Here is a 16,897-nt window from a genome sequence, read left to right on the forward strand (position 1 = left end):
CCAGTCCAGGCTGAGGCCACAGAGCTGTTGGCAGGAGGATCTGCTAGTCCCACCAGGACTAGGATGGTGAAGAAGTCCTGCTGAGCTCAGAGCTGAAGTAACTCCTATGTTTGAAATTCAGTCACCGGATGAGCTATGACTTCCTGAAAGCCTCTTCAGACTATTTTCAATCCACGTCTGCAGCCACGACACAAACCCAGGCCTGGCCCATGCCAGCATGCTCCTCCTAGCCAGCCCTGCCCCCAGCCTCTCCCACCCTGCAGCCAGCGTAAGCAAACTCAAAAACATAAATCCTTATGGGAAGGATCCCCAAAGCTCTCAGGGTCAAGTCCAACCCCCTTCATTCATATGGCTTTCATGGCGCTGCAAAAAAGTGCCCCTGATTACTTTTCTAGCCTCATTTCTGTAGCTTAGTCAGCTCCCTGTCCCCAATCCACATGTGACCCAGCCACCATGACACTGTCCTTGGTTCCTTTGAGGGGCCATGCTCTTTCATCTCTTCACCCTCATCTTCCCTCTGATGAATCAGCTGCCCAAGCCCTCTGTTCCCACACTTTTTCTGGGTGACTCCTTCCAATCTCAAGATGTCAACTGATGAACCTTCACCTCCTCTAAGACCACTCACACCTCCACACGAGTTAAGGTGGCCCTGCTCTGTGTCCTGCAGCACCCCGAACACCCCTTGTGTGAACACCTGTTCTAATGAAAAGAGGTTGCTTTACCATCTGTCCCCCTTCCTTGTAAGTTCCATGAAAATGGGGCTTTGTCTATTTTGTCCTTTGCCATATCCCTAATACTTAGCCCCATGCATGTCACAGAGTAAGAAAGGGCTCAATATTTACTGACTCTCGGGACGCCTTCATTTTTCCTGGCCAGGAGAATGTGACATCAAGGGCAGTGAAATGACCAGGGTGATGGTTACTGCCTAGAAGCCACGTCAAGGGGCAGAATCCATGTCCCACTTTGCAACCAGCTGTACTACTGGCCTTCAGCTTGTCTCCTCCCAGTGGAGGTTTCCTGTCCCTAATCTTGTATGGATTTTACTTTATAGAGTCTGAATGAACAGCTATTGCCATGTAACATCTTATATCCTTTCATCACAAAATGGGTGCGCTTTTGTCCACTTTATCTCTGGTCCTGGGGGAGTCACAGAGTTCTGAGTGGTGTCCCTGGTGCCAGGCCACTGGAGGAACCCTGCTGCGGACAGAGGGTCCTAAATGCATCCCCCCAGGTCTAGGAGCCTCTGACTGTTTGGGCCCAAATGGAGAAGGAAAGCTTGTTTGATGTGACCCAAGGACAAACAGCCGGCATGATTGACAGAGCTGATGCTCAGACTCCTCCCACCTCCTGCTTCTGACAGCACTCCAATGCTCCCCACAGCCTTGGGATCCAGCTGTGAAAGGGTAAAGCTTCACCTGAAGAACTGATTCTTTTTTCTTTTTTTTTTCTTTAGCTGAGCCATCCTGCCACCTGTTGGCAGCTCAGCAGCAGCTCAGCTCGGGCCAGGAATCGAACCGGCGACCCTGTTGCTCAGCGCTCGCACTCTTCAGTGAGCTCTTAACCAACGGAGCCACTCAGCTGGCCCTGGAGAACTGATTCTTTATTACAGGTGTCGGTGTCCTTGGTGGTGATGGGACTGGGCCTGCAACATACTTTTACCAACACTAATTTTTGTGAATCTGACTTGTAACATCAAATCACCTCCCATTATATGGGCATCAGGGTCTCATCTGTCTTTTGTTTCCTGACTCCACTGACCCAAAAGAGACCATAACTCCAGGGGATGGAAAGTCATCTGTTCATTCACTCTTATTAATTGACCGTGGGCCCACGTGGTCCTCCAAAAGCTTTGTCTATGAGGCTAAAATGTCCTCTTAAACCTCAAAAAAAAACCAAACAAACAAAAAAACAAACAGGTGGTCATGCATGTAGGGGCAACAACTAAAACACCCCAATACTAAACCCTTCTTGGAAGGAAGCCTCATTGAAAACAGAAGATCATGAGTGCCAAACTCTGTCGCTGTCCCTGGCTCGTTGGGACTCAGTGTACCTGGGATGGAGAGTGGGGAGAGGGACACTAGTTTCTGATGAGAAGGCTGTAGGTCTCTTCTCTCACTCCAGGAAGAGACAGGTGAGCAGGTCTGGGACATGGAGGACTGAGTCAGGCTGGTGTAGGAATTCACGGACACCAAAGGGATAGCAGGCTGGAGCTGGGGAAGGCCTGTCTGCACTCTGCCCAGGACATCAGTCCTCTTTGGAAGATTCAGGCATCACTGCAAAGGACTCTTCCAAATCCTGACCCCGCCTCTTAAACAAGCCGTTTACCAGTATCTGTAATAGGCAACCTTCTGGAACACAAAGAACCGACTTTCCTGCCCTGACTGCAGTTGGGGTGGGGGGTGGGGGGGGGCTTGATCAGCGAGCCTTTCCAGAGACACTCCCTGGGCCACTGACAGCATTTCAAGTCACGTCTGACAGGAGACCACTGCTTCTTGCAGCGTGGGGCTCATGGGGAACTGGCATGTTCAGCTCCTTCTGCGAATGAAAGACAGAGGTGAGTGGGCCGTTTCTTTTGCTGGGGTTTGGTGTGCGACATGCCACTCGCCCAAAACAGCCGTCATCACTCACTGACATTTCATGGCTTGTCTCAAATCTCAGGCTCAGACAGGATCAGACAGTTTACTCCCGAGCTGGAGGGAATCATTTCAGCAGCACAAACTGGCTTTTCACCAAGAGGGAGTCATTGCAAGGAGCCTCTAACTCTCTACAGAGCCCCAGGCTGGGTGTTTAACTAAGCAACTGAGCCCAGGATGGGTGATTTCTCTCAATCACTAAGCTCTCTCCAACCCATTCAGTCAAATCCTAAAGGGTGACACAGACGAGAATCTCGCCACTCCTTCTCAGCTAGAGTCCCTGGTGGCCCTCCCTTGTCTTTCATCTTATTGAGCACCCACTGTGCGTTGTCCTCTGCCTGGTGAAGCACCCACTATGTGCGGTGCCCTGTGCCTGGTTAAGGTGGTAACTGGCATTGTGTCTGCCTCTAGGATCTCAAGCTCTTAGGCAGAAAGAAGGCACTTAAAATAATAAGTGTCCCACAAGCCTGGCATTGCCCAACTATCTGCTCACCTTCTAGCTCTGGCTAGGTATGTGTGTCACCTCCTAAGTATCTGTCCCATTCTCGACATCCTGCCTGCCCCCCCCCCATCTTATGTGCCTCTCCTGTCACCACTAGAGCCACACGGGCATCCTCTCGGTTCTTCAAACACAACATCCCACCAGGGAGCCTTGGCCCCTGCTATTTTCTCTGTCTGGAACATTCTCCCCTCCCACTCAGCTTTAAGAACACCTTCTCAGAGAGGCCTCCCTCGCCATTCGCTATAAAGCAGGCCTCTCTCACTCTTGCTCTCAGCGCCATGCTCCTTGCCTTTTCAGCACTTACCAAAATTGGAAACCACAGCCTTACTTGTTTGGTGACTTACTCATTTGTGCCTCCCCTACCAAACTGTAACCTCCAGTGGCGTCTGTCTCATTCCCCACTGGCCCTGCCGTGTTCACCACAGAGCAACCAGAAGTGCTCACCACGCAGGTGCTGAGCAAACGAATGCAGGGTTTTTCTGTGATGAGTGAGTGTTGGGCAGAAAGACAACAGACTCTGGAGGGCTTTGTTAGTCACAAGAACAGGTCTGAGCTTAGTTCTAGCGGCAAGAGGAAAGCTACCCAAGCATTTTTAAGTGGGAGAGATGAACAAACAGGCTTTTATTACAGAATTCTGCCACCTTCTGTCATGTGGAAATGGGCTCGGGGCAGGGAATAAGGAAGACTGGAGCTAGAGATCTATTAGGAGGCACCTATGAAAACTGAAGTCCTCACTAATCAAAGTAGCGTCTGGACTAGCAGCATGGGCATACCTGAAACCCGTTACAAACGCAGACTCTCAGGCCCTATGCCAGGCCTGTTGCATTGTAATATCTGCATTTTATTAGCATCTCCAGGCGACTGTGTGCTCCTAGGAACTGGGCTTTAAGTGAATGACAAGGATGGCCTGAGCTGCCTCTGGGAGTGGGGGACAGAACTGATTCATCCATGCCCCCTACAAATCCACTACTCCAGACGTGTTCAGGTGGTCGGAAGTGAGCCCCGTTACTGCAAACTTCCTCAAACCGTGATTCCATCAGGGGTCAGGGAGAGCAGGGGAAAGGGGAAGGGGACTGGGGTGCTGAGCAGAGTTGGGCCAGAGCTACTTAGCCAGGATGTACTACTGGCCATGACATTAGGCAGCAAAGCTATAATTCACGAGGCAGGCTGGGAGGCAAGGATTACTAACTGTCCATGAAGAGCTAACTTTTTTTGCTTCCACTGTAAGTTTCCCCAGCACCTGGCCCAGAGCCTGGGGTATAAGGAGAGCTCAAATGATGCTTGTTAAAGAACAAAGAGACTAATCCAGCAGGAATTATGATATTGAGGTCCTAAAGCAGATCACATGGGTCTGGATACAAGCTAGACATACTTCCTGGCTGCCTGTTTTGTTAACTATATTACCTTTGGTTAGGAAAATGTGAACATCTGAGAGGATAAAACTCTACTTTCAGGGAATGAAAATACTTGACTCATGCAACATAGAATGAGTAGGAAAGCACGGCCCAACCTCGAAATAACCCGAATAAGCCTCTGAGGGCAGCAGGCAGGGACACTGCTCCCCGGCCTGTGGACTCTCCCAGGCGTAAGGGGCAGGATGGTGACGGGATCAGAGAATGAAGCTGTCAGCTGTGTGCAGCGGGGCAGGGACAGAGAGGGGACCCAACAGAACCGCCTGAGTCCCTGAGCCTGAGAACCACATGGCAGTATGGCCAGAAGTGACCCGGGGTGTCTCCTATAGCAACTCTCTTGAGCCCCCAACTCCACCCTGCAAGTGACCCTTACTTCATGGGAAATCGGGAGCTGAGATGAAAGTGGTGAGACTGGGGCTGGAGGAGGCCAGAGGGTCACAGCCCCGCTTCTCGGCCCCACCTCTGTCTTACAGAAAACTGGAGACACCCACACGCTGACGCCTTCCCACCCAGCCAGTGTCAGGCACCAAGCGGGGGCTGATGTAGAGTTGTTGGATCCGAGAATGAATAAGCAAAACTCATGTCACTTCTGTGGTTTCCCTTTCTTTAGGTCATTATCCCAGGGAGATGCACCCATTCCCACGCCCACACGGGGAGCCTTACCCTGAGGGGAATGTTTGAGGATCCAAGAACAAATTATCACCTCCTTCCTTCACCCTGATGACCCTGGCCTCCCAGCCTGTGAATCCTATCACTACAGCCCGGAGGACACGCCCTCCTCCCTGAAACGTCCCAGTCCTTCCAACAGGTATAAACGGACCCACCTGATCCCTAGTCTCCTTTTCTATGAAGTCACTTTCTTTTCATAGGTTTGAGTAAAAATGACCTGTCGCCACATTGGGCTGTAAGCCCCTCCCCTAAGAAAGGAACAGTGGTGCCGGTAGCCCCGGGGCCAGGTACAGTGCTGGATGGGTTCCACATGCACGACAAATGCAGCTGGGACACGTGCTGACACCCCATCCCTTCTTTCACCGGCCACACCACCGTAGGGCAGCTTCCTGGGCCTCCCTCACGTGTTTGCTCCCCGTCAGCCGAGCTATATGACTCACATCTTGGGAACCGCTTGCTACCTCACCTTCTCCAGGAAGCTCCCCGAGATTAACTTCAGGAGCACACGCCACTCTCAGAATCACCCTCTCCCCACAGCCCTTGACCACGCCAGGACACAGGAGGCAACCTTTTTATCTCACTTGTCTCTTTGGTGGGAAAGTCTGTTCATGTGACAGCTTCGAGGGCAAGGCCCAGAGCCCACTGAGAGTCACACAACTGTGCCAGTGTGGGCAGCGAGACATGTCAGAACACGCAGACATTAATTTTTGATGACAGGAAAGACAAAGGTGACTGACCTTGGATGTATAGGTGTGGCCATCGGAGCCGCAGACCATGGCTGAGTGTGCCATGGGACAGGGCTTGCACTTGACCAGATTCGAAGGTCCAACCCAGGGTTTGTGGGCCACGTTCCCCTTCTTTTGCCTGAGGATGAAAAAAGAGGAGATAAAGCTTCCATCCCCATGGGCCTCTCCTCCAGGTTACCTGGACAAAGGCCCAATACACCAAAGGGCTGGTCAAACAGCCAGCACTCCCACTCTTTCCGACTCCCTGATCGGGGCAGGAGGCTGTTCCAAGGCCTAGGCTCAGCCCAGCAGAGGCGCCGAGGAAAACCACGTGGCCATTACAAATGTAAAACACCCCTTACTGAGTGGAAAGAAATCCACAATGCATTAAAAACACAACAAGGGAGTGTGGCTCCACCTGCTTGCCCGGCCCCCGTGCAGCGTGGGGCGTACCCCAGGTGCCCAGAAACAGCACCCATGGCCTCAAACTCCCCGGGGCTGACCAGGAGCCTTCCGAAGGGGATGACACACAGACGACTCATCTTGGATAGAAACACATCTCCAAACACAACCAAATGACTTTATCACAGCTGTGGAAAAGGATCTCTGGATACATTTTAAAGCAATTTCAGTCCAGCTTCCAATTTGCCATCTGATAGAAGCTCTGAGGTGATGCCACTTTCAACTGCTAAAATAATCAGAATTCTACTCTTTCATTCCAGCTCCAGTTCCTCCCCATCCTAACCTTTGTCACAATGATAAATGGTGCTATTAGGATGGCTTATGTCCATGGAAGGAACCCCATCCCCATATCACAAACCACTAACAGGAAGACCTGCAGTTGCTGCCACCCTTTCTCTCGTAGTCGAAGCTGCTCTCTCAGCAAACCACTGGGAGTGACTCTCACGGCCGTGGGGCTGCATTCCCCATAGAGGACAAGTGTCTCTGGACTGCCCATCAGTCAGGCGATCAATGTGCCTATGGGGTGTTTGCATGGGCAGCACTGCGTGGCGGTTACTGGAGTTGGAAAACACAAGTTCGAATCTCAGCTCTGCCACGGACCCACTGTGTCATCTTGGCAGGATTGCTAACCCTGTAAGTTTCAGTTTCCGTGTCTGTAAAATGAAGGAAAGAGAATCTACTTCAAGTGGATGGTGTGAGGATTACGTGAGCTGAGGTGGGTAAAGTACTCAGCATAATGCCTGGAAAACAGGAAGCAATCGAAATGGTAGGTGTAGTAATTATTATTTGCCTCAATAGATGGGGGCATATAGGATGGCATTACCACTGCCATAGAAATTTGAATTAATTTGAAGGCCTTAGGTTTGTGGGCATTTAATTCCCCGGAAGAACTCATGGGGCCACAAGAAGGAAATCTTTTCTACCAGGTGTGGAATGATTATCTGTCTCCTCAGGAATTATGCTTTGGTGTCTCAGGTAGCCTACCCTCTTCCAAATGAAGAAAAGTGACTGAGGAAGAGCACCTACCAACTTGGTTCTTATCGCGCCTCAAACCCGCCCTAGTGATTTGGGGGGTGGCAGGCAGAGGAGGAAGGTCTGTTTGGGGAATTATGTTTGAAGCTGACATCCAGGAGGAAGACCCTGTACCCACAGCACACCCCTTGGGGCCACTGGGGATCCCAGGATGGACGGGTCACAGGGCTGAGCCCCCCTGAGATCTCCTGACCCAGCTTACTCATTTTACCAGTGGGGGAAACTGAGGTCCAAATGGGGGAAGAGTCTTGTGAGAAGTCATGAAGACGATGGTGGCTACCCCTGCAATGACATTCACGCACTGCCGCGTGTCCAGGGATGCATCTCTCTTCTTCAGTCCATTTCAGTCCCATCTAGAGTACTAGCTTGAAAATTCTTTTGGGCCACCTACATGTTTGTCACTGGGGGTCCTCTCTCCAACGCCTCCCTGTTTCCATAGCAGCTACCCACCTTGTCCTTGCCTCTCTGTCTGGAATAAAAACATCTATTATTTGCATTTCTAAATCATGTGGCTAGGAGGTCTCCTATTATCCTTTGCCAAGCACCCTTTACACTTGCAAAGTTTGTTCTGGACTACTGAAAAAAAGAATGGTGGGTGATGGGACTCCATGCAGTAGACGAGCAGGCTGTCAGAATGGGGTTAATCTTAGAGTACATGATTCCTTCAGCAGAACACCACACATTTATCATCATTCTCGCAGCAGATTGTCTGATACTGATAATGAATCAGAAAATACAGGCAGAAGTTGTGTCTAGCAGCCCCTCTCATGGGTCGGTCCCTAGCGTGCATGCCCACAGCTGAAGCAATTCTTGTTCTGAGTTCCCAGAAAGGGACTATAAAGTCCAAAGGGCAGGCAGCTTTGCCGAAGCAGACAGAACCATGTGCAACGATGCCCCAGAGGAAATAAGCCTGAAGGAGCTTAGCTAAAGGCAGAGGAGGGAGATATGGACAGAGCCAACAGCTTGGAGACAAGATGGAATCAGCTATTAACCACCAGTAATTGACAGGTCATCCCTGTCTCTGGACCTGAACTTCACCATTGGATGAAGTTCCTTACGGGGAGACAAAGAGGCGAGGTTGGCCCGTGTGTGCTAGCAGGCCTGGTGCATCACGGATGCTCAGTATATCTCTGTTGGGTGAGTCCCTGTGTGCTGACCACTGCAATGGTTCCTGAAGGGTTAATCACAGAATCACAGACTGTCATAGCCAGAAAATACCTTAATATGAATTTAGTCCAACAACTTGAATCTATAAATGAAGCATCAGAGACACAGATGAGGAGTGACTTGCCCAGTGTCACACAGAAATATGGCGAAGTTACTTCATATAGATTTATCAGATTGACATGACTATGTGCTGCTGTGGGGCCATTTTAGTTCCCTGCTTTGGTATTTGTATTTTCATAATCAGGGCTCAGTTTTATAAGCAAAGGCCCTCTGAAACATTATCCCTGGCTCTACACCTACAAAGGCTCAAGCTCCCATGTCCAATGTCAATATCAGGTGGTCATAAATTATACCCAGGAGGAATTACATTTGACCCCTCCTAGGATGCCTTGGGGACTAGAAGTACAAAGGCCAAGCCATCAGAATTTTCCTAATTCTAATAAAACAAGCATACCTATTATACTGGGGCAAACCCAGGTGTTCCTGACATCAGTAGGACCCTAGTGGAGACAGTATCCACACCTGTGGTCTCTGTCCAGAGGCCAAGTTATGTCAAGTTATGTACGAGTATATATGAGTTCAAAGAGCAGAACTTCCCGGTTATTATGTGTATAGTTCAATCTCCTCAATTCAGTGCAAACCATAAAAAATAACCAACCCAGTCGAGGCAAGGGACTAAACTTTCTGACTGTAAGATATTTCACTTCTTGAGTCAATGAAGAGTGAAATCCGATAAAGGTATCTTGATGGGATTGCTATTCCCAATGTCCCAGACATTCATCAACTGGGGTGACACAAGCAATTTAGTCTGCGAGGCAGGTTCCACCATCCTTTCCGTTGGCCACAAAGCCCTAACTCTATCCCAGCTGGCTGGAGCTGGGGCAGCCAAACCTCCTACCCTATTGACAGCACCACACAGAAAATCCCAATCTAAAGCCCTCCAAGATGGAAGGAAGACAGGCATAGCAGATGACTGGCATTTCTTACTTTCTTTGGCTCGACTGCTTCTTCGCAATCTTCCTTTTTTGAGTCTACCAAAATTACAGCACTTATGGTTTTGAAGCAGAGTGATGACTCTTAAGTACAAATCTGATGATGTGATTCCCATGCTTCAAGCCTCCATCTTCTCCCCACCTTCTAGGGCATAGTTTAAATTCCTACTATTGGTGTTAAACTGACTGAGCCTACCTTCAAAGGGCCACTGTCTGCTTTGCTTCTTTCTCTGACACATACCACACACACACACAAATGCGCACACACATGCATGTGCACACTCACACACATGCACGCATACACATATGCACACATACACTGACCACCACCATCACACATTTTTGCTCCAACCACCTTTACTGTTTCCCAGAGCCTACCAAGGATCTTTGTACCTCTGTGCCATCATGTGGGTTTTTCCTCCACTGGACACCATGTCATTCCCACCTTCATTTCTCCCCACTATCTTCTACTCTTCTCTGCCTCATGAGTCTTTCTTTAAGGCCCAGCTCAAAAATTCCCTCCCCCAATAAGTCTCCTGCAGCCCCTACACAGGCAGCCCCGGCTGTACTCCACACCACCACGGTCCTGCGATTGCTTCCGGTCAGGCTCCCTGACTCGCCTCCAAGGAAGCACCTTGGTTCAGTTTGACCAAATGTTAAAAGGCTGTCATGATTCCAGTGGGACATGGGGTATACCCAGGCTAAACTCCTTAGAGTCCATCCTGGACACCTTTTTTTCCTGTCCTTATCGCTTCCCCCCATCACTCAGTCTTATTACTTTTATCTCCAGCCAGTCATATCAGCCATTTACACGTCTCTTACATTTGCTATGCAAATTCAAGTCCATATGACTTGGCAAATCTTACTAGCCACAGAGCAAATGTCTGTCCCTTGTTCAAGCTTAAAATCAATTACCTTCCATGACATCTTTCCTGACCCTTGAGCCCTGTCACACGTAGAATTAACCATGACATTAGCTTGTTCAGACACCTTGTTCATACCCAACTGTGACATTCACTACAGCATGCAGCAGTTCTTGTATGTCAATCTTCCTCAGTATTCTCAAGGATAGCTACAGGGTCTTAACCGTTTTTGTGCTCCCGGTACTTGGAAACAAGAGGGACCCTCAAGACACATGGGTTTGTTTGCTCAGTGAAATAAGTGAATTTACTCACTTGGGCCTTTAGAAGGTTCTCCTTCTATTTCTGGAAATTATAAGCACTAACTAGAAGGCAAAAATGGCACGTTATTTTAAGCAAGAAGAATTCAATAGGTTCTTGTGTCCAGAAATCCTACTTCAGATTTAAATAAACAACAATGAGCTCGTTTCTAACCATGACTGAGAAGTGGGTGCAGGGAGCTGTCCTGTGCATCCGAGGGCTTCAGGATTCCCACACTCCAGAAGTCAGGCTGCTTCCAGCGCTGGGGGAGGGCCTCTGATATATTGGTTCCAAGCTGCCAACACGTAGTGATCTTTAGGATTCGGGATTGAGAAGTCAGGATTCCCAGGAATCCTCAAAAAGTGCTGAAATAAGCTTTTCCGTATTCTTCACAACATTTTATGTATGTGTTTGTTAACAAATAGGAAATACTAAGTTTAGTAGTATTTCTTAAGAAACGTAGCCTAGAGTGAAAACTCAAACACCGAAGATCGTGGCAAACCTCACTGGGTAGTCAATAACGTGACATTTGGACTTTCTAGCGCGTTAACAGCACTGCACAGAACTACATGTTGATATGATTAATTTAAAGATTGGCTTTGTTCTAACACTGTTCTCTGGACCACCACACCCAGGATTTCTATAAAGCATACTATGCAAATGTATGAATATTAACTGTATTTACAAGAGCCACTCATGGTTGGCAGCAGACTAGACTGCAAGCATGTGCTTCTAAGATGGCAGCAGCTACAAGCAAGACTGACCAGATCGTGACTGCCCTTCCCAGGTGTCCCTGTCCTAGTTCCTGGACATATCCACGGCGACTTTCAAGTCCACACCTCACGGTGTCCTGCTCAGGTGTCCTCCACATCTCAGGACTGTGCCGCTCCTCACTCAGATGGCCTTACCCTCACCAGCCAAAGCGAGTTCCATATCCTGCCCCTTTCCCACTTGACACCAAGAGTCTGAGGACATCAGCAGTGACACAGTCTTTCACTTAACCATGGGTACAGCAGAGCCACAGTCAGGGCCCACTGCAAAGCTGTTGCAGGACAGAGACGTCTTGAGGAGTTTTTTCAGCAGCAAATACATGGGCAAGTGTAAATTTCCTGACATCGAACCCACAGGATAAAATTTAACAATCTGTGTCAAAAATATTTTAATGATGCAGTGGAGGTGGGGACTGCTAAGCGTACATATAGAATTGTTCACTTGTTTTCTTTCAGTTATTGAAGAGGAGCCTTTCACTTTATACAATCCATTGTGCATTCCACCGTGTGTCTAACTTTAGATGGGAAGGTTTTACTCTGCATAGGAACAGCTGGTGAAAGAGTAAAGCAATTTCAGATAATGATAGCAGCCACACTCCAGCCTCAGTGGCCTAAACACATCTCCCTGAGTCCACCCACAATGACCCTCTGAAGCTAGATGCCATTATTACCCCCACTGACAGGTGAAAAACCCAGGCGTACATACCCAGTCCGTCCTGTCTTGTCCATCCTGCCTTTGTTCTCCCATCAGATCTCTAAGGCAGACCTGCCAGCTCAGAGGCTACCCAAGAAGAACCCACCTGAGAAGAACCCACTGGAGAAGAACCCACCCGAGAGGAGCCCTTTCCAGGATTTACAGTGTTTGTCTGCTGACAGCCAGCATTATATGCATTTTATTTTCCTGTTAATATCAAACTGCCCATTCAAAAACAAGATTGAATTTGTTTGGAAAATCAGAAGTAATTGCTTCTAAAACAAGGATGGAAGATATTCAGATAGCTGACAGGATGGCTCTTTTGAGCCAGAGACAAAATAATGAATGTTAATTGAAATGAAAAAACATGTTAACCATTGGAATAATCTGTCATGTAAAATGATGCTGTAATTCCTCTGTTGTTAGGGTTATTTGAGTCGTTATACTGAGTCATAAAATTACACAGGGAGGGTATAATGGCCTTTGTCATTTACAGACGCTGCTTTGATGAGAGAGACGGGCTCATGACTCTCCCACTTTTCCAAATGAAGAAGGTCCCAGACATGAGATCCTGTCGGAAGAGAATCCAATGCTCCTAATAAACAGATGTTTATGAGAGAACTACAGAGCTTCAGAAAGAGAGTTCATCCTCTCTTGTGTGTCCTAAGTGTCTGGTCACGCTGATGCTATAAGACACGCTGTCTAGAGAAGCTCGAAATTGAAAAGGACAAATACAGATAATGAAAGTAGCAGCTACACTTTTTTTTTTAAAGATTTTTATTGGGGAGTTGGGGGATGGGAACAGCGCTGGGGAATTGGGGAAGGGGAACAGACAAGTTGCTGTCCTTTTGTTCTTCAATCTAGCTGTGGAGGACATTGCTTCACTGGCCCAAGTTGGCACCATCATTGCGCTCTTCCCAGGCGAGGCAGATCAGTCGCCGGCTTCTGAACGGCCACTCATGGCGGCTGCTGGCCGCTCACGCTGGCTGCTGGCTACACATGGTAGCCCATGGCAACTCACTGCAGCAGGGGCTGCAGCCTACGCTGTCGCCAGCGACTCATGGCAGCCCAGCTCCAGGTTGAGCTGTTGTTCAGCATCTTAGCTGTAGAGGGCAGTGTCACTGGCCCTCATATATGGGATCCAAACCGGGGCCCTCTGGCGTCCCAAGCCAGCTCTTAACCAATGCGCCACTCTGCTGGCCCAGTAGCAGCTACACTTTTATTGAGAACTTAACTATTCAGCTGATACTACTAATACCAGTAATAACAACGACCACGTTTTGAGCTCTTACAATGTTCCTGGCATTGTTTTAAGCCCTTTCCACTAATTGTCTCATTTACTCCTCCCAACAGCCCCAAGAGGGAAAAAAGTTATGGTGGAACTTGGGACGGTGTGCTGGGGAATGAGTCAGGGAGACGGGTAGGGATAGCGAGCAAAGCAGGCTGGGGGGACGGGAGGACCCAGTCATCAGAGTGGAGCCCCCACTGATCCACTGATGCAAGCTGGCATATCAACCACTGGAAGGCAGCACCTTTGTGTGTCTGCACCCCACCTGGCTTGACCCAGGTAAGGAGGGTGAGGCCCCAGGTCAAGGCTCAAACACATCAGAAGAGACCAGCAAGCCAGGGTTCTAAAGAACCTTCAAACCCATAGGAAAAGTACATATTTTGAAAGTTTTGGAACAGAATTAGGGCCACCAAAAACATACGGGCCTGGTCCAGATCCAATTCTAAAAGCATGAACAGCTCCCTGGGTGTATACGAATATCACCCTCTGGATGAGGGTTCATTTCAACTTGAGCCTCGTGACGGCCTTCCGCCTGAGCTGTGCAACGGCCAAGGCAGCTGGGGACGCAGCTACTTTTCACAGGTGAGAAGATTCAATAGATGGATGAGAGTTTCCAGAAACACTGTGTGTGCATGTGTCAATGGACTGAAAGTGATTAAGAAGGCACGCACCAAACATGGAAGAATGAGGCAGGACTGAGGCTGAGGAAGGGAACTTCCGCTTTGTGACTGTATGTCTCTATCATTTGACTCTCTTACAACCATGTACCGCTGATCGAATTTATTCAAAATCTAAAAAAGAAATGCCTTTTCTGAATTTTTAAAGAGATGCATGTTGCCAGACCCACACCTGTCTGCCAGCTCCTATTTCTCCAGTAGTGTATAAAAAAGACAAAGTGGTTAGAACAGAAGAAAGGCCTCCCAGGTGCAGGAAGGAGGGCTAAAAAAAAAGGGAGTTTCACCTAGAAAAAAAGCTCCCTGACCAGTCCTCAAAGGTTTCTGGGATGACCAAGGGGTCAGATCAACCTATCTGAACTAAATTTCCACATTACTATATTTTGAGGGTCTGTGTAAGCAAAGCTATCAACACTGAAGGTCTAAAACAATCCAAATACGGTTAGGATTCGAGAGATATTTTTTTACTTTTCCAGAAAACACTTATTAAGTACCTACGATACACCAGAAATTGGGCAAAGAATTCAAAGAGCATGCTAGTAGTGCAGTCAGTGTACTTCCTATAACGTACATTACATGTAATGATTATTATTAAAGCATAATGATCATGTCACTCTGAGTGGCTGAATTTATTCAGGGTAGGTGTTCCCTACACTGTTTTTTATTTGTAGTCACATCTTGAAACACTAGAGATTCTCACCGACTGCTAACTTATCCAAGAAAATCCCTCCATGGCAAGAAATTCGCCGTGTATTTCAGGATTCCTCCAAACCATCCTACACGTAAGAGTACCCAAGCAATTTGTATGGCCAGCGGGCAAAGGCCAAGAAGAGAAGGCACTTGCCAGATCTCTGGTGTTGTACAGATTTCTGGACATGAATCCAGGTTTCCTTATACCTGAAATAAAATATGTATGTCCAGAGAGCCTAGTCAAACCTACTTCCAGCCTAAACTCACAAGGCCCTCAGTGTTCCCTGCCCAGATCATGGAGATTAGCAAACTGATGTGATTATGTAAATTCCACTAACTGGTGGGTGACTGCGGCTGCAGTCACCTTCCATTAAGAGATTGACAGAGCATGGCCAGTGGCACCAAGGGGCTCGGTGAGGCAGACGCTGATGGGGTTTTAATTCAAAGTTCAGCTTGCTGCATGAGCATGGCCACAGGGGCCGACAGGCAAAAACAGTCTGCACACGTGTGCATACACATGTACACACACCCCAAGTAGAATTCTGCTTTGTTAGGGAAAAGTGCCAAGGCAGCAATGTAATAGCAAGCTATTAGGGAAATGTAAGTGAACAGTGGAGCTTTCTTTATTCCCTTAGGATAATGGATAGTGGTGTACTGTTTTAAAAATCCATTTCTTCCTAAAAGGTGGGGGAGAAAAGACAGTTACTATTACCCACTGACCCTCGGCATCCCCGTTGGATGTCTTGTTCCATCCTTCTGTGTTTGCTGGCCCAAGAAAGAAAAGTCCCTCTCAAGCCCTGAGACCTTAGGGGAGATCTCTAGCAATGGACATGCTAATTGGAAAAAAAAGCAAATGATAAGCAAGCAGGCCCAAGACCAAGAGTTTCATCTGGCCTCCCTCCCTGAGCATTCATGAACCTGCCTCTTCACAGGAGGGGCCAGAAGAACTGAGGGTTTTGCCAACCCAGCTTCTGGTTAATTGTGTGTGAGCTCAGATGTGCACACAAGGGTGCGTGCAAGCTCAGGCAATTCCACCATGGGCTCTGTCGCTATAACCTTAGAAAACATGTGCTTGCATTCTGGGGGTGGGGGGCGGGCATTAATTATTATGAGATGTGTGTATGAGAAAAAAAAAGTACTTGTATTTGTTTTCTAGTCACCAGCAGCAAAAGACCCCAATCCGTGAGGGTTGTACACCATCGACCTTCAAAAGAACAAGTCAGCAAAACGAAGAAGTGGGTAGACAGCATTGGGGTCCCTGCTATTTCCAGTGCAGACCCAGGGGCAGGCAGGGGGCAGGCAGGGACATGGCATTCAAGGAGATCCAGCGGCACACCAACAGGCACACACACCACCAACACTGGCCATTCACCCAAAGCACCGCCGAGGCAGGGACAGCCACCCCAGCACCTCAGCCCTTCCCCTGCTCTGACAGCTTTCCTCACAGTCAGTGTCGGAGGACAGAAGCTGGAGCCCTGACGAGCTCCCGCCCACCTCTGTGGGCGTCACTGGTGGGGAGTGTTTTGGACAGGTGGCCGAGAACGAAGGCTGACTCCATGGCCCTTGTGCTTCCTGCAACCCCGATCTTCTCCTGCCAGCATCCCCCCACTCTTCCCCAAGGGCCAGCTCCAGTGCCACCCGTCTCATGGACAGACCAGATGGGCAAGAAGGCACTGCCTCAGGGAAGAGCCACCCAGCATGTCCCAGGGCCATTCCACAGCAGAGCCTGGACCACTGTGTAGAAGTTGCCAACAGAAAACCTTCTGACTCAATATAAGGAAGCAGCTCACACAGTGAGTGAGAGCTGTCCAAAGACAAAGGGTCTCTCAGAAGGCCAGGGAGGGAGGCTCCCCTATACTGTAAGAGTTCAAGCCGAGGTCACCCAGAGGAAGGGGCTGCTAGAAAAGGCACACTGTCATCTGTGCAAGCATTCTTCTCCGGATAGACAGTGAGGAGATGGTTGCCATTCCTTTAATGGTGTCATCAAGTGTACTGAGCATGTTTGTACGTAAATTGTCATGTGACTC

At 48.7% G+C, this 16,897-nt stretch overlaps 1 protein-coding gene across 2 annotated transcripts in view; it reads right to left on the reverse strand.

Moving 5' to 3' along the window:
• SPOCK1 (SPARC (osteonectin), cwcv and kazal like domains proteoglycan 1) overlaps positions 1 to 16,897 on the reverse strand; it is a 511,698-nt gene that overhangs the window by 133,493 nt on the left and 361,308 nt on the right. For both annotated transcript variants that reach the window (XM_019660985.1, XM_019660993.1), the window contains one exon: positions 5,954 to 6,080. In XM_019660985.1, coding sequence (XP_019516530.1) covers positions 5,954 to 6,080 — 127 coding nt within the window. The remainder of the gene's footprint in view (positions 1 to 5,953; positions 6,081 to 16,897) is intronic.

Source organism: Hipposideros armiger, unplaced genomic scaffold (assembly GCF_001890085.2).
Source record: "Hipposideros armiger isolate ML-2016 unplaced genomic scaffold, ASM189008v1 scaffold_11, whole genome shotgun sequence".
Taxonomy (NCBI): Eukaryota; Metazoa; Chordata; class Mammalia; order Chiroptera; family Hipposideridae; genus Hipposideros; species Hipposideros armiger.